The sequence below is a fragment of the Cavia porcellus genome, unplaced genomic scaffold, assembly GCF_034190915.1.
Source record: "Cavia porcellus strain 051 isolate PalLab524CR breed Dunkin Hartley unplaced genomic scaffold, mCavPor4.1 scaffold_6, whole genome shotgun sequence".
Lineage (NCBI taxonomy): Eukaryota > Metazoa > Chordata > Mammalia > Rodentia > Caviidae > Cavia > Cavia porcellus.
In genome coordinates this window covers 80,516,163-80,535,010 of record NW_026947489.1, presented here as the reverse complement: position 1 = coordinate 80,535,010, position 18,848 = coordinate 80,516,163, and the positions used below count along the sequence as shown (strand labels likewise).

The 18,848-nt window shown below is 37.4% G+C and overlaps 1 protein-coding gene across 1 annotated transcript in view; it reads left to right on the top strand.

Annotated features, from left to right (window-relative positions):
• Nlk (nemo like kinase) overlaps positions 1–18,848 on the top strand; it is a 142,096-nt gene that overhangs the window by 89,708 nt on the left and 33,540 nt on the right. Inside the window, exon 4 of the mRNA XM_003469742.5 lies at positions 17,689–17,795. Within this exon, the coding sequence (XP_003469790.1) occupies positions 17,689–17,795 (107 nt within the window). The remainder of the gene's footprint in view (positions 1–17,688; positions 17,796–18,848) is intronic.

Sequence of the window (18,848 nt, the reverse complement as noted above, 5' to 3'; positions counted from 1 at the left end):
TAGCTCAGTCTGGTCTCAAGATTGTAATGGTCCTTCTTCCTCAGCCTCCTGAGTGCTAGAATTATAGGTGTGGGACACTGTGCCTGTCAAGAATTTCTTGTTCATCATAACCTAGACCCTGTGTCAAAATTAAAAATGTATAAAAAGGCTGAGACTGTAGTTCAGTCTGACAGTACTGGATTTAATCCCTAGTACCACAAAACAAACAAACAAAAAAATCATTGAAACACTGGGGTTTGATTTTTACTTTTTTCCCCCATTTTGGCTTCCAAGCTGTATTATTTGAAAAGCATTTGATGGTTTAAAGCCAAATCTATCACTTATCTGTTATCACCAGTCCTGACCTTTTACCTCAGAAACCTAGAACAGAAATGCAGACCAAGGAAAAAAAAAATTTTGATAGAGCAATCCAGAACAGTTAAATTCCTGACCACTTTGCTGTTACAGGATCATCAGCTTTGTTTATTCATAAGTGAAACATTTAGCACTCATATGTATATGACATTGGGCTAATCTCTGTAGTGAATACAAAAGTAAATTCTTCATTCATTCACATTTTTAAAAAATTTGATGTACCAGGTACTATCTTAAATACTTTACTCCTATCTCCATTTTAAGATGAAGAATCTGTGGCTAAAAAATTATTTTTCAAAAAAAAATAATTTGTCCAGGCTTACTTAGAAGTGACAGAACTGTGATTTGAACATATGTTTTCTCATCCAGTGGGTCAGAGTGTCTATAACCTATTCCTGCTGTCCTCTGGTGACTCCTAGTGCTTCCTTCTCCAGAGAGGATCCAATCCATGAGGACAAGAGAAGATGTAAAATAACTCACACATGGCAGGATATGCCAAAAGGATGCAGGCAGGTGGTGGTAGACTAATCAGGGAGATTCCCTCAGGCAAAACAAAACAATAAGGAGACTGGAGGGAAAGACATTTCAGATGATCCATGCAGGAGGAAAAGAATGTGGAGAGATCGCACTGGATATTTCATATGGAGTAAACACCAGGAGCAGTTTAAGGCAATGGTTAATCATTCAGTTGATTAAGATTAGCATGTACAAATAACAAGAAATGAAGCTAGTTGTGATCAACTTACAGTGGCTTTGACTATTGACAGCAGGAAACTGATCAGTAGGCATTGGGGGCTTTGTCATTGATTTTTGTGATGAGGAATGACAGAATCAGTCAGGTGCAGTGTTCCACATGTGTAATCCTATGGGCTACTCGAGGGGGCTGCAAGTTCACAGCCTCCCTGGGCAACTCAGTGAGACTTTGTCTGTTTGGTTATTGTTGTTACTGTTTGCTTGTTGCCTTTTTTTTTTTTGGCTTTTTGAGCAGGGCCTCACTATGCAGTTCAGGGTGGCCTTGAACTCATTTTGTAGCCTAGTCTGGCCTCAAACTGGCAATAATCATCCTGCCTTAGCCCCACAAGTGCTGGGATTACAGATGTGTGTCAACATGCCCAGCAGAGATCTTGTTTTAATAATAATAATAATAATAAAGTGGTAGAATACCTCTTGAGTTCAGTCCCCAGCACTATAGACAGGTAGACAAACAGAATAAATCAGAAATGTACTTGTGAACCTTAACAAGAAGTTTCTTTTAGGAATATTTTTAAAGTTGTAGAAATGTGTAGTGGTGATGATTATGTAACTCCAAAGGTACTTAACTGCCACTGAACTATATCCTAATGAATTTTGTGTTGTATATGTTTTACCACAATTAGAAACAGAAGCAAGGCATACTGTAATAAGTACCTTCCTTCTGAGGCTGAGAGGCAGGGACTTACGTACAGACAGTTGTAAAATGAAAAAAGAACAATGTTGATGTCTTCCCAGATGGCTTTTCATGATGCTCAGTGTTTTATGTGTAGACTTTTGAACTTAACTCTCAGCAAAGATGTAGATTAAAATATAACAGCCATTGCCACTACCCTTAAGGAGCTTAAGATTTAATAAGACTGATAGGTATTTTCCAATAATTATAATATCAGAATAATCCATTGTGTAATGGAGATATCAACTGAGTTTTCTTACAGATAAAAAATCACCCTGCCCTTCCCTCTCTCCTCACTCTTTAGAGAAGAAGCTTAGAAAACTTACCTGCAAATTGTAATTTGCATATCAAACATTCTCTATAGTTCTTCCTAAACAAGAACAGTTATATGTTATTGGGTAAGTATATTTTCAATATTGCCAGTCATTATTCTTAATTTTTCCCACAGTATTTTAAGCCAAGCCTGATTCCTTTTCCTAGATCCATTTAACCCTTTGGCATAGGTACTCTTAAGTAACAGTGTGAAAGAATGTTAATGAGTGACATATATTATGCTAATGAGTGAATAGTAGCTTGTAAGTTTTAGGAAGTGTGTACTGTAACCAGATGAGGCATTATGTCAGATCATGTTCTGCCTTTTATGTCATCTCTTCCCAGCTGTCATAAAAAAAATAGAGGTAATTCTTTGATACCCCCTTCCTAGACTTAGGTAGAGTTATTGTTCTTCATATATTTGGAATCTTTTCTGCCCTTTAAATGTGTTTTAAAATCTCTAGCCAGAAACTGAACTGCTAGTGATGGGTAGTACTGGGTAGATCTAGAAGTGCCTGTGTATTGGTGTATTGAGAGACCTTTGCTGCCTTCACAAAGTGGTATTGTGCTTGTTTATACCACTAAACAATCTGCTCTGGGGTTTGCATGACATCATTTGCATGCTTTTACACAAGTAAGATTGGAGTAAGTGTTCTCAAATTCTATTGGTCAGAATAACGTTTAAAACTAAATTGTCTGAGCCAAGCATAATGGTGCATACCTGTAATGTCAGACTTGGGAGATTGAGGCAGGAGGATTAGAATGGTGAGGCAGGAGGATCACTGGGAGTTTGAGGCCAGCCTGGGCTACAGAGTGAGTTCAAGCCCAGCCCACCTCTCACCCTACCCTCAAAAAAGCCACAACAAAAACAAAAACCTAAATTGTCTGCACATAGAAATGAAGTTTTTCCCTGCCATTAAGGGGTTGTAGGTCTAACTTGAGGTCTCATTGGCTTTTGGAAAAAGTGTTAGTATGCATTGTATTGAGAACAAGAAGTGTATGTAGACTTTACTCTCTGAATTAAGTAATTGAAAATTTTACCTTTTCTCTTCATGAATGAAAAATTGAGCAGTAGAATGTTCCTAATATAGGTAGAGGCTCATCTTTCAAATATGGCTGAGTTTCTATGTATATGCATTTGTTTCAGAGGATTATGACGGTAAGAGATTAGTAATGACTATACTTCACCATCCATACTTGACAAACAGTATGCCTTGGCATTTTCCAGAGCACTTTGAAAGAGAGCTGAGATTTGAAACAACATGGTTTTCTTTAGGATTCTCCTCTGGTTTATTACGTACATGCTTATAATTTTAGCAACAAATACTCATCCAGCAATATTCTAGGCCATGATAGACTATGTAGAATGACAGCTTTGCTGCTGCTGCTGCTGCTGCTGCTTTTGGTGATAAAACTGATTTTAAATTGCAATAAGGTTTTAATTTTTGACATCATATACAACAAATTAGGTGCTTTAAAAGAAAATGAATTTGCTTTTGCCTGGAAGAGAGATTACCGTATTCAGACATCTTAACAAAATGACCTTTCATTCCATTGATTTCTATAGAGAAACACAGACATGCTTCAGAAAAGGTCAGTGAGTCTAATTGAAGCACACACCGATCTTTTTCTAGTTGCAAAGGCATCCATGCTTTTTGTTGCAAAGAAAATGATGAGATTTAGAGCTGACCATTTATTACGAGAGAACACAGAGCACTCTCTGACACATTGCTGTTTTTCTTTCATGTGAAAAGCGCTGTTTAAAATCAACAAAACCCACAAACAGTATTCTCCTTATTCATAGCTGTTCAGTATCTTCATGTTTATTTCAGATCAGACAATTTCATGCCTAAGATCTAGGCTGAAATTTCTTTGCTTATGGAACTGATTTTGGAAGAAAAAAATGTGGGGAAAGAGATTTTATTAAGTTTCACATATTTATAGTTGTGGAATTTTGTTTCAACCAGGAATGATAAGGATTTTAGAATTAGTGCTTAAAATAAGTTTTAAGTATGTTTTAACTTATCCTTGTATTTATGTATGTAGGGATTAAAACTGGAGTTTCAAAGCTTTCTCTTCCTATATATTTTATAGGCAATACTGTGATAGAATACATTTTCCATTTTCTTCTCCCAGCGCAGCTAATCTGTTAAATGCCCTCATCTTGTTTTGTGAAAGCTTTTAATACAGCATTGACAGTTTGCCATTCAGCATCAGTAGTTCACTGCACATAGATCATTAAATGTGTTCTTCAGTTCAACAGGCAGACAGTCTGCTCTGATTTATTTGTTTTGTTTTGTTTTTTGGTTTGTGGGGTGTTGGTTTGTTTTTGAGACAGGTTTTTCATACGCAGGTCAGGCTGGCCTTGAACTCACTCAGTAGTTCAGGCTGGCCTTGGGACTAGAAGCAATCCTACTGCCTCAGCCCGTCAAGTGCTGGGATTCCAGGTGTGTGCCACCACACCCAGGTTTGGGTGTTGTTGTTTTTAATATTGGGAATCAAACTCAGGACCTCACACTTGCCAGGCAGGCGCTGTGCCACTAAGTTATATCCCTGGCCCCTGTTTTGTATTTGAGACAAGGTCTTGCTGTGTAGTCCATAATGGCCTTGAACTCACTGTGTAGCCCCGACTGGCCTTGAATTTGTGGCAGTCCTCCTGGCTCAGCCCCTCAAATGCTGGGATTACAGGCGTACACCACCACACCCACTGTAATTCTGAACTAGAGATCATGAGACATTCTGAATTTTATAGATCACTTTTTACATAAGACAATGACAACTTTTCACACATTAACAACTTGAGCTGTCCAGAATGGTTTGCTCTCTATTATTAAAGCACTTACTTAGCAGTGCTTTGTTATGACATGTTTGTATAACACTTTATCACTCAGTAATAAAAATTTATTCCTGGTAGTTTATGAATTCCAGTTCTTATTGATTCTCTAAATTCTGTGTAATGAATCAGTTTTATCTTTTGTCTGAGAGGTGAGAAAAATCTAAGGCAGGAGACCTGATCATAGGAATGTGGAAAATTGACCTTCATCCTGTATTCTTGGCGTATTATTACATTTAGAAACTAGACCAGCCAGGTGTTTCCCTTTCTTCTTCCTGCAAAGTCTTGGTGTTGGAGCATAATTAACAGCAGTGTCTAAAATTAGTTCCATCTCCTTTCTTTCTGTCACATTCTCATCATCCCTCAGATCTGCATCCTGACATGTTTTTTAGTTTAGTTACTTACTGTCACATTACAAAATAGGAATAAGGTCTTTATCATGCATTTATTTCAAAATCTTTATCAGTGATTCAGGGCCTGTGTCACCAGTATTCTGCTAGTTAGAAAAAATGGAGTGGAAATCTATGACGGTGACAGGGACTGTGGAGTTTTTAACTAGACTGTTTAGATTCTCATCCCAGCTTCATACATGTGTGATCTTGGGGGAGGTTTCTTAATTTCTCTGTGCCTCAATTACCTCATTACTAAAATCAGAATGTACCTGCCTCAATTATTTGGGTGATTAAAATGATGTGAATGGATACAGTGCTCAGAACAATATGTGGCACTTAGTGCTCTTGTCCCCTTAATAATCCTATCTCCTTTTATAGTTCCTTTGAAAGCCCTTCCTGTCTGCATGAAGATCACCTAAGCTTTAAGGTATTACAGATCCTAAGGTTGTTCTAAAAAAAACACTGCTGAAAGTTCCGGCTTGGTTGGAATATGTTTCCCTTCTGCTGTATAAGAGAGTCACTACAGTTGGAGCAACTTTTCACAGTGCTCTTTGAAACACCTGTGTTGAGGTGAAGGGAGAAAAAAATTCCGCAGTTTAACTCTAGTCTCTTCACGTCTCTATTAAAAAATAAATACATGACTAAAACTTCCCAGGTGATGAGAGTAAAATATGACAGGACTCCCAACCATTGAAGGGTAATATCAAATAAGTACAAAGCCACACCTAATTTGAGCTTCTGAAAAGCCTCAGAACCCCAGTATCAGTGCCCTGAACTGCTTAACCTTCTGATTATTAGCTGCTTGACACATTTGATTCAGGGTGAGGTTTTAAGGGCATTCATGGGACTGTATTTGATCATTTCTGTCAGATTGTACTATCCTGACTTTATTTCTGTTTTTTAAGATTGCTATACAGCAGGAGGCCTGTGTTAATATGAAGACCTAGGGGTTTCAGAAGCGACTGAATATATGAAACTTGCCTTAATTGAAGGATATAGAGAATCAGTAGAGCTTTTAGCCACTTCACAGACCAGCTGAGTCTCCTGATAACAACTCAATTTGAGGGCAGTACCTCAGGAAACACTAACACAGATCTCCATTTCAGCCAGCATACGGTTTATTCATGTACTGCTTAGTACCTTGCTCTCTGCATACTCTGTGTATGTCGTTATTAAGCAAAAGCACTGAATTGGACCGTTATTGGCAGTAAGACTAATAATTACATGTTTAGTTGGCAGTCTTTTCCTTTATTGATACATTACTTAGAGGTAGCAAGAGAACCAAATGTTAGATTAAAATGGCATTTTTCCAAAAGAAGTGTGATTTGCATGAGAAAGCAGTTTTGAGGTTTTATGTGTGTTTTCATTTGTGCATGAGTGTATATGTGTATGGGTTCTTTCGTTTGCATTTCATAAATGGAATATTAATCAGTTACCGGATACTAATCTGATAACTACTTTCCCCACTCAGAGCTCCAGATTGAGAAATCTTTCAGATTACTAGAAGCTCATTACCAAAACTACAAGACCCCTGTGTGCAGGTCCTCAGAGGTTTCACAGAGATTCACACTTGTAATTATTCCCTTGAGTTTCCAGTCTACACAAAACCAACCATGTAGCTTCTTCTTAAAAATGCTTTGTCCTTCAGAAAACTTTCCTTGTCTAAAAAAGGACTTCCTGTCTTCATATGAATGAACTTTGAAGGAATGTGACTGTCATTGACATAATGTTTTCCAGTGCCAGCAACACTGCATTAATAAGAAATAAGTAAAAATTTTGCCTTCCTTTAGTGGTGCTAGCCTTTTGAGATTGCATGAGACTTCTTTTTGAAATCACATTGGCTTAAAAGCACTTTTCTGAGTGATTGTTCTTTTTGGAGATTTTTTCCTTTGTTAGGCAGGAGCCCACTATGCAGTTTAGGCTGACCTTGAGCTCACTTCTTAGTTCATGCTGGTCTCAAACTCAAAATAATCCTTTTGCCTCAGCCTCCCAAGTGCCACCATGCCCAGCTTCATTTTGTCTTTTGCTTTTTCTTTTTTCCCAGGCATGGATGTTGAAGAACTAAAAGCACAGTTATATCCTGCAAAGATCATATAGTCTTTCACGTCATCCTGAGTTCAAATCATGACACACACACACGCATACACACACATATTCTTACCAGCTTTTTGACCTTGAAAAAAGTGATTTGATACCTCTCTCTGATCATCAATTTTCTCTGTGATAATATTTGTCCTCTCAGGGCTGTTAATGTATATTACAGCTTTTGGCACAGCACCTAGAGTACTGATGTTTAATAAACTATACCCTTCCTCTTCCTCCTCCTGATGATGATGATGATGATGATGATAGCTACTGTGAGGTAAATGGTGATGACTCAGTAAAAGAATTTACCTGAATTTTGGGTTCCAGGCATGAACTCCTGGAGTAATTCCAAAGGAGAGGCCAAGTCAAATTTATTGAGCAAGGTCTTTTATGAATAGGGTTAAGGGAGTTGATGAGACGAGCTCAGCTGGGGAGAGGTGTGGGATTGGAGGAGAAGAAAGGCTGATGGCCTATGGTCATGGTTAGGGTTTTGTTGTGGGTGCCATGTGATCCGTCGGTGGGCTGATTGTGCCATGTCCTAGCAAAATAGGCACTGTTCCACAGGTCAGGTGGCTGAGCAGAGCCATTCTGGAAGCTCAGGCAGCAGTTAGGGCAGAAAGTGTCCAAATAGGATCAGACCTATTGTCTACCACTTAGTCCCTGTTGTTTTGTTGTTGTTGTTGTTGTTGTTGTTGTTTGGTTTGGTTTTTGTGTGTGTGTGTGACATATTTGATTCTAAATCCATACATCTAAATGCTGGCGATAATCCTGTCACTGTACCTATTTTACAAATGCAGGTACAGGGAAGCTGTGTAACTTGGTAAATGTTATCAAGCTAGTAAGTAGCAAGATCGTAACCCTGATTATTTTGACTCCAAAACCTACATCATACTGCATTCTACTGCTACATCTATTTAATTCCTTATTTTAAAGTTTCCAGGCCTTCTCTCTTCTGAATTACTTTGTTAGAAGTTTTGTTTGTGGTTTTATATTTCTGCAGTATACTTGATTGCTTGAAAGAGAGAGTACAGGTTTAAAAAATTGTTGAGTTTTTTAAATACCCAACTGGGGATTTGGCCCAGTGGTAGAGCGTTTATCTAACATGTAAAGGTCCTGGGTCCAGCCCCCAGCACCACAAAAAGAGAAGAAGGTCTGGGATCTGGGGCACCTCTACTAAACCCTGAGACCTTTGACTAGCACCTTCACCTTGCTAAACCTTTTTGATCCTTTATTATTATAATAGGACTTACTTTTTAGGGTAATTAAAAGCAGATTAGGCAAAAATAAATTTAAAACAATACCTAACACATAGAAAACTTTGAACAAGTATCAACTGTTTCTTTTTTTGATCAAACTTGTGTGTCCGTGTACATTAAAATTTTCTGCTTCCCTCTCGTCATATCTACTTGGCTTTTGTTTTCCAATGTCAGTCTTTTTCTAATTCCTTCACCGTGGCCTTGTATTCATCTATCTTTTTTCTCTCTCTTGTCATTGAGTTAGCGTGCTCTCAACACCCACTTGGTATCCAGTCAGTATTTATTGATGTTAATGATGACAGTTAAACAAAGATGCTATTGGCATTGGTCCTGCATCCTCTGAGACTGCTTAAGTAATCATGAGAAAAATACTCATCATTCTATTCATAATTGAAGGTCAGAATTTGATGTCAGCATTTGTTTCTGTGGTAATTGTGTGGCTTTTTCTGCAAAATTATCTTTGACAATTGGGTAGTCAAGATTTTTCTGCAATGAGGCTGATGATCATTTTTAAATTACTTCCAAAAATAAATACAGCATCATAGAGATAGGTTTAAAAAATACTGATCATAGTTCAGATTTACTTTAATTGACACAAGAGGTCATGGGAGGCTTAACACTGCACTGAGTGTAGTTGACTGCCAGGGCCTAGGTTAGTTTCCTAGTCTTCTTGCCCATATCTTTTTTACATTAGAAAATTGTACAAATTTGTTTTTAATTCTAACACCTCCCTTTTTTCTATGCCTCTCTGGTGTCTCTCTTATGTTCCCACCTCATCTCCTTGATTCCCTGAAGGTTCCTTGTCTTGCTTCTTCCTGCCTCTAATTGTGTCTTCCATGAAGACATCATCTTTCTGAGCAACTGTCGTGGATGGCTGGTAACATTTCCTGGTTATATTTGTCGCATGCACCAACAACTCTGCTGTTCACCCTGATGGTATCATTCTAAAAAGTTTGAAGTTGAATTTGAATTTATAGCCATTGAAGTTGAATTTATATCACCATTACGTGATACACTTGTATAACTTAAATTTCCAATACTTTCAATATATGAAGAGGAAAATGAAAACATAATTTTAAAAACTTTTTTACAAACAAAACAAGATTTTAACCAAAAACAAAATTAATGCCCTTGTCTGTCCACTTTTCTTTTAATAGAAAGTAGAGGTATCAACACAGTTCTTCATGTCTAATGAGTCCCAAACTTACATTCTTGGCGTTGACCTCCTATCAGATGTCTGTCCTATATTTCCAGCGGTGTCTAATTCAGTTGTTTTTTGTTTTTTGCTATTTACCTATAAAGGGCCACTAACCCAGCACTCTTATCACACAAAAAATTAGCCTGGAATCTCTTCTGTTAACATTTTTAAAATTCCTCTCATCCATTTAAAAAATATTAAACTATTTAAGTGCTCTTATATGATTCATAGGTGGAGGAAAAATATTTTTTAAATTGGCAAATTTAATTTACAACTGGACTAAAGAACATCAGGAAGACCCAAACAGACTGAATACTCAGGAGGTGAAAAGAGACACAGACCAAGAGTGAAATAAAAACAACAAAAGGCTTCTTATGATTTTTAACTTTTTTTTAAGTTATTGGCAAAAGAAGAGTTATTATTTGGCTCATCAGTCTAACATTCCTTCAGTAGGAAAGCAAAGGGCCAGACTTCAGAATCATTACAGCCTAGATTGAGGCCAAGTACTGTGTCAAGCACCTTTACCTCTCCCAACCTCAGTGTGTTCAGTTGTAAAGAGGAACAGTTACAGATTGAGTTTTAGGATTAGATTAGATAATTTGTTGTAGCTTTTTTTTTTTTTTAAGGCATACTATATCTTATTCCTCCTCAGAGCCCATAATTAAAAATACAGAATTCGGCTCTCATTCATTTCAGATCTGCATAGTGTGATATTTAAGATACGGGAATGCTGGGATGGGAGTTAAGTGGTAGAATGCTTCCATAGCATACACAAGGCCATGGGTGTGATCCCCAGTCCTGAAGAAAAAGAAAATGGAAATGGGAATGTGGACTCAGAAAGTCAAAGTCACTCGGAAAGCAGCTTGATGTTGTGGAGGGAGCACTGGCTGAGGAGTCCAGGAACCTAAGCTGGTCCTGGCTTTTTCTATTAAGTGATGATCTACAATAACTGATTTTGAGAAAGCAGTAAAGAAGCATAAAGTGTTAACTGGAAAAAAAAAAAAGATTCTTTAAAGCAACACAAGAGTCACCGTTGTTTCCCTTGGGCACTGATGTACCAGAGATGCAGTGTGTTCCCTCTCCAATATATTTGTAATTGTTCATTTGCATCATTCATTTTTCTGAAGCAAATCAGTACATTTTGAAATTCATATTTCATGGAGCTACTTAACTAATTGCTGCAATCAGCAGCAGTGTATTTTGTAGCAAGGCTATTCAAATCATTTGAGGTTAGCTACTGTGTACCATGTTTTTAATGATCGTGTTTTTAATGACACGTTTTAATATTCTCCTGAAAACTCTTAACTTTGGTTCTGTAGCTTATCATTACCTAATGGTAACTTAAAAGACCATAACAAAGTCATTGATCCAGTAGGTCCACCAGCTGTTGGGGCGGCTGGCCCATTTAGAAAGACCAGGAGAGGGAGAGAACACCCTGTTTTACTCTTGGGTGGAGACCCTCACTGAATTACTCAAACAATAATCAGATAGATGCTGTTCAAGTTAATGGCACCTCTGAGTCCCTGACAAGAGAGCTTTATTTAATGCACAGCAGACCTGGAGTGATGCAGGTGCCTTTTCAGCCCCTCATTTAATTTAAGCTGCTTTAGTTGGCATGGCAACTATTGGAGACATCTGGGAGACATTATGCTGGGGCTTGAGACTTCAGAGGATTTCTGCTAGAGCAGAGCAAAAACCTTATTATAAAGTGGTGTATATTGCCTCTAAATTTTTGCAATACAGTGTTAAATTTTAACATTCAGGAATTATATTTTCCAAAGAAAATTTTGAAAAATTGGCCTGATTTCTTAGGGTGTGTGTGTAGAAAAAAATCTTCTATTCCTGGAATAAAAAATATATTTCCCCTAGGAATTTACTTCGCTGAACTGAAGCATAAAACTTATTCTCAACAAAGAGGCTATTTTAATTACTTTGTTTTAAAAAAAATCTTGTATTTAGAATGTTTTTAGTCTTTTGTATTTAGAAGCTATTAAAAGGAAAAGCATTTTTGCACAAAGTTAAACAGAAGATGGTAAAATTGAGAAGTGCTCTGTGTGTTTTTGCCCAAGACTTTGGTAATTAGAATTTATTTATTTGCCTCTTCTTTTTTAACCCAACCTGTCATCTTCTCAAGCAGAGATACCAAAGTAACATTTTTTAAAACTCTCTTTTCTTAAATATTTTAATAGAAGATTCAGTGAAAGATTTTTCAAGTTTATGGATCCTGAAAACAGTGATGATAGTCATTTGCATTTAGAGAAAATACCTGTTTGTTTATATTTTGTGAGAAGTTAATAGTTTTCATATGGAGGAATTGACTTATTCAAAATCATGCTTTATATTGATTATGAAAGCTTTCCCCTAGTTTTTTGATACCTGATAATACTTTGTGTTAGGTTGACCATATGAAACTGTTCTTGGTCAAATAGTAGTCCAGGCTGGAGATTTAGCTCAGCATCGTAAGTGCCTTCCTGGCAAGTGCAAGGTCATGAGTTTGATCCCAAAGTAGTCAAATTTGTCAGTTCACATTCCTTAGGTCTGAAGTAATTAACATCAGGAACTAATGTGTTTTGTTTTGTGGGTTTTTTTCATGGCATTATGTTTATTATAACATCTCCTATATCATGCCTACTAACAGAATTAGTGACTTCCAGCTAGCACGGTGTGAAATAACTTTTATATGATAAAAATGTAATATAAAATTGGGTCTTTCTTACAAATTATATGTAGAATCATAAATATATATAGATATATATGTTATATGTACATGAAAATGTCTAATTTTTGGTGCACTGAAAGCTGCAATACATCAGTTTGACTTCCAGGAAATAAGATAGTGCATATTTTTTCTTTTCCACTTTTTCTGTCCACTGAAGATAAATGCTCTGAAAGGTGTGGCATCACAGAATCCTTGCCATGCTTGGATAGCAAAGCTTGGATTGAGCCTTTGGAGCCTTTGGGTTCACTCTCACTTTCAGTATGCTCATCACTTATATAGTCTTCAGTTCTCCATGTTTTCCTTTGGTAGTAGATTTTTACCAGTATAGCAACCAGTATGGAGAAAATAATGAAAAAAATAATAATCAAGAAAAATAACCATTTTTTAGGCTTGGTCTGGTAAGTACCCTCAATGTAATACCTGCCCTAATGCTTTTTGATGTCTTCAAAATAGCTCCAGATCAGGGGAAAGGCTTGGGTCTGGCTGATCCCAGTTCTGCAGCAGCCCGTGCATGGTGCTGGTTCCTAGACTCCTGATGTGTTTTGTAATGCCACGTAAAATGCAGAGTTTTTTTGTTTTTTTTTTTTTTATCTAAAATGAGTAACTAGTTATAAAATAGAACAGTGCCTATTCCAAAGTTTTCCTTTTCTCCTTTCTTTGAAAATGAAGTTACTGTTAGAAGAAAACATATGACATTATTTCATACTTACTCTGTTTTTGGCTTTTGTACCAATTTGTTCCTTTTAGAAGTCAAAGCAAGATTTTCCAAGTGTCAACACTCCAAATTCAACCTGATAACTTGAAAATTAAGATGTTTTCTCTCTGCTGTTCTTATGCATACCAACTGTCACTACTAACAGTAAAGCTCCTGGCATCACATCTTGGCTGCCAGTTTTATAGATATGCGAAGCAGAACAGAATATAGCCTCCTCTTCATAACCAGGCAAAAACTTTTTAGTACTGGCAGGAGCAAAAAAATTGTCAGTAAACTCGGCAGACATGACTGACATCCTGTGCAGATAAGTGCTTCTTCATACTCTCTTTCTCCAGGACTATTTTTTTCTGGATAAAATTTCAAGTTGACAACTGTCATAGTTCATTTAGACTGCTAAATGATAATTTAGAAAAAATTATCATACTCTGGGTAGTTTTATAAATGACAGAAATTTATTTCTTGGAGTACAGCAGTCCAAAATTAAGATGATAGATTTGTTGTCTGCTGAGGGCACATTTCTTGTTCATGTAATCTTTTTGCTATAACCTAAAACAGTAGAAGAAGTTGGCTATGAGTTCAAGGCTAGGCTGGCTGCATAGTGGTTTCGAGGCCATCCCAAACTACATAATAAGACACTGTGTTAAGAACAAGATGATAGCTAACTAGGTAGGTGGGTAGGTGGGTGGGTGGATGGATGGATAGAGAAGGACTAACAAGATAGATAGATAGATAGATAGATAGATAGATAGATAGATAGAGGTAAAAAAGCTGTCTTGTGCCTCTTACAGGTGCATGAGCCCGTTCATAGCGGCTCTGCCTTTGTAACCTCCCAAAGACCTCTACCTCCTGGTACTATCCTTTCAGGAGTTACGATCTCAACACAGGAATTTTGGGAGGAAGAAAGCATTGAGACTGCGGGAACAGCACTTAATATAGTAATGGCAGTTGTGTAATTTTCCTGGTTTTGTTATTGCATTCTTTCTAATGTTGTATTCCTTTGCTTTTGTCCCTTCAGATTTCTGGAATTAGTACAGTTCAAAAATATTGAGATATGGTAGTACATTCATCTAATCCCAGCACTCAGAGACTGAGGAAGGAGGATTGCCATAAATTTGAGACCAGCGTGAAGTCCATAATGAGACACTATCTCAAAGTTGGGGAGGAGACTTGGGATGTATCTCAGTGCTCCCTGAGATCAGTCGCCAGTACCAGGCAGGAGTGGGGGAAGAGAATATTGGGATTTATGGTTAAGACTTACTGATGCAAATAGGAATATTCTTCTGTCTTTATCCTGTGATTGAGATTGTGGGGTAGGGTGGTGGGTTCAGTATATACAAGAGGATTAATGCCCTTAATAAAGGGAGCAGCCTTACAAATAATAATTATCTCACCAGTAGAAAATTAAGCAAAGAACATAAACAGTTTGCCCTCATTCTCACTTTCCTTCTTTTTGTATCTCTTATGCTCACACATATACATGGCCAATAAAATGTAAATGATTCCAACTTGAAAACACAGTTGGTAGACTACAGCTATTTACTGCCAACCCTTCCTGCAGTCCTAAAATATCAATAAAGTGTTAAAAATTCAGATAACAGAAAATTAAACAGGCTGTGGTGTGATGCCAGAGACTAGTTGATTTTCGTTACAGAACACCGAAAGTCTTAGAAATTAGAGGCACAAAGTATCTCTGTAGGGATGCAAGTGGGTCTCAACACAAGATAGGTTATAAGCCTGTGTAAAAATTGTTTGGTCTTTTTCAGACAGGATCTTGCTACATGAGTCAAGCTGGCCTTGGGCTCATTTTGTAGCCCAGGCTGATCTCGAATTCCCAACCATCCTCCTGCCTCAGCCTCCTGAGTGCTGGGATTATATAGCATTGTACCACCACACCTGGCTTAAACCTGTGTTAAGAATTAAGATGATCTTTTCTTCTCCTCTACCACACAGGAGACTGAAGGTTTGTTCCCCAAGGCAGTATAGTTATCTATGCTATCTCTGGCTCTGGCTCCTAGACCTACTCACATAGTTCCATGGTAGCCTGACCTGTACCTCCTACAGTAGAAAATTAGAGGATTCTCTTCTGGAGAAATAGATTAACACGAGAGAATTTGTACATAATTGAGGTTCTCTCATGAGCAATACCATAAAGTTCTAAGCACTCCACAGAGAGCTACATTATGCTGAAACAGTAATGGCCTAAACACCCTGTGATAGGGGTTGCTCAATTCATAATGTTACATGAAAAGAAATATTGAACCACTTCGCATTATATAAGAGCCAGGGATGTAGCTTAGCAGCATGGTGCCTGCCTGGCAAGTGCAAGGACCTGAGTTTGGTTCTCAGTACTCCCCCCAAAAAATTGTATAAAAGATTATACAGTGCCATAGGAAGATGTCAGCCTCAATTTCCTCATCTGTGAACCCTATCTTGTAGGGTTGCTGTGAATTATGCATAAGATGATATATTTAAGACAATTAGCTGTACACCTGGTGCTCAAGTATATTTGGGTACTGTTTCTGAGAGTTTGAAAAGCCCTTGCTTTCATGGAGCAGAGTCCGTGAGTTTACAAAAGACAATAAATATAATAAGTTATATAGGAGGATAAGAACTAAGGGAAAAAGAAGACGTAGAACTATGCAAGAAGGTAGCAATTGGATAAGGATTGGTCCAGGTAGGCATCATTTGAAGTATAAGAGTTAGGTAGGTAAATACTGGAAATTAAAATCTATGCCAAGGGGAGAGCTAGAGCAAAAGCCCAAGACTGGAGTGTGTTTAGTATGTCCAGAGAATAGCCATGAGGAGAGTGATAGGAAAGACTGTTGGAGAAGTGAGATGGCCAGATTATTTATAGATTCTAAGGCCACTTGAAGGACTTGGGCTTTTACTGAGAATGAAGTAGAAAGGAATTTGCAGAAGAGTGACACCGTTTGGCCTTACCCTAAAAAATAACTCTGAAATGCATCCAAAAATTAGATGAATTGAGGGGTGGAAAGAGCAGTAGATGAACGTATGGTACGACTAATACGGCAGAATACGCAGGATAGCTTCGAGGCGGTGGTTAAGCAGTGGCCACTCATCCTTTAGAATTTTGAATTGTGTGTTTAAAAATTCTTATGAAAATTTAATAAAAGCTATTAAGAAAAACTAAATTTAACTGGTAATATCCTAACAATGAATCATTTTATAGAATAATTCCGAGATGTCACTGAAAACTATGCAGTGGAAAATACTTATGCTCACTTACCAAATCACATTTTCACACTTAACTGAGGCAAATGGGTTCTTTAGAAAGAAGCTAATTGAAACAACTTAAGATTAAAATATTTAGAAATATAAAAACTTTTATATTAATAAACATATAGATTATAATATAATAAAAATTTTCTATAATAAGCATATAGCTAAAAACCAATAAAAGATTTATTCTGGCTGCTATTTTAGAAGCCAAGAGGTCCTGGGCACAGGAAGAACAGTGCATGTGATAAACAGTGACCTAATTATGGCTAAATTTTGAAGTTAAACCAACAGGATTTTCTTATGGGAAGGAGCGGGAGTGAGACAGACAAATGCCGAGGATAATGGTGAGTTGAGTGGTTGGTGATATAAGCAGTTTCACTGTGGACACTTAAAGGGGTAGAACTGGATTCAGATACACAAGAGGGTGAGGTGGCCAGGGAAGAGGGTGGAGAGCCAAGCCCTGGGGCATTTCAGCATTAAATGGCTGGAGAGGAAAGGGAAGAAGAGAAGCTTGGTATCCTAAAGCCGGGTACAGAAATATGTCAAGAGAAGGGAGTTTTCAGCTGTTTGTATCATGCTGCTGTTGGTAACTCTCCCTGCTCCCAAGTCAACAATGGAAATTGTCTTAAGGAAGGTCATAGTTGAACCATAAAATTTGCCCAAACCTTTTTTTAAGATAAGGTCTTGCTGTGTAGTCCATGTTAACACTGACCTCACTATCTTTTCCCAAGGTGACCTAAGATGAGATCACCAACCCCTGCCCCACCCTCTTTGTTTGAATTCAGATTTCCAGTTACTTGTCTGGGTAAACCTTGAGGTGTTTGGATGGATTTAAAGGACGATCTAGTTGCATATCTTAGGAGACTTTGAGACTGTTTGGTCTTCACATTTTTCCTGGCCTGTCTATTAAAATAGTTTCTCTTTTATAAATGCTGATTATAAGAAAGTCATTGGGTTGTTTATTTCTGCTAACTTTTAAACCTGTACCTTCTTTTAATTCTGGCAATATTTTATCTCATGAAGGCTGGAATTCTCACCTGTTACCATGCTGTCTAGAAGCTTTCTTTCGTTAAACTTATCCAGCCTTGAGAGTGGAAGTTGTTCTTTAGAGGGGATTGGGGCTGAAGTCTTGAACTCTCCTTAACGTAAAACCTCAAGATATGTTGTCACAGAATTGATGCAGAGTGACCTACATAAAATTATCGTCTCTCCTCAACCACTCAGCTCAGATCATGTCAAAGTTTTTCTTTATCAGATTTTGCGAGGTAAGATTTTCTTAATGAAGACAAAGACAGTGTCATAATATATATGAAATGGTTTTTTCATTTGAACTTTAATCTGGATTTCCAAGGCATTCTTCTTCCTTAAAGTCCTTTTTCCTTTGGACCAAGGTGTATCTTACTATTGTTATATTTGTTATTAAGTAAGAGTTTTAGGGTGATCGGATAGTTCTTTTTTTTTTTATTTTCATGATGGAAGAGACCTTGTGAAATTCATCACAGTTGAGTGGCTTAATCTAGGAAAGTAAGTATATAAGCACAGTGGTTTGTTATAGATCCACTAAATAACCTTTAGTTCTTCACAGAACAGGAAAGTGACTGTGTCTCCTATAGATGACACCCATTCTGCAAACCAACAGTAAGTGGGTCCTTCTGAGTCCAATTGTAGAGACACCAAATACCCTTAAAAGCAAATCAGATAGAGAGGACCAGTAGATGAAGTCAGCTAAATAGTTCCAGACTGCCTCATTAAGAGCACCAATTTACCTGAGAAGTGATTGGGCTCTGGTATGTTCTTTAGAAGCTTACTATTACTGATAGAGAATTATTTAAAGATGAAACAGCTTTTTTATCTAGTAAAATGACTTCCTCACAGAATTCATAGAATTAGGAGATCCTTCAGAGAGTCTGAATAGTATCTGCTAAAAGGATTAAAACACATTAACCATTGTTATTAAAACTAAAATGTTTGCCTCCAATCAATTTGTTAATTTGTTGATATTCGGTGGTAGGGGAAAATGGGAAAGCATGGTACGTTTTATACTTCTGAAAAATATGATTTGCTGTTTTTTTTAAAGCTCACCCTTCAAGTTATCACTTTTAACAGTGCCCAAGTTCCAAAGTTTTAAAAAGTGATGAACTACACTCTTGATTGCTGATGCTGAATCCGCTATTGACGAATCTGGACGAGCTCCGGACTTTTGTCCAATCAGTGAAGCATCTCCTGGGCAAGGCTCCCTTTTGGTTAATCAGAGTATTTTGTTGGAACAGATTCAGGGTCATAGGTTGAATATCAGTAGCAGGACTCCAGTGGCCATG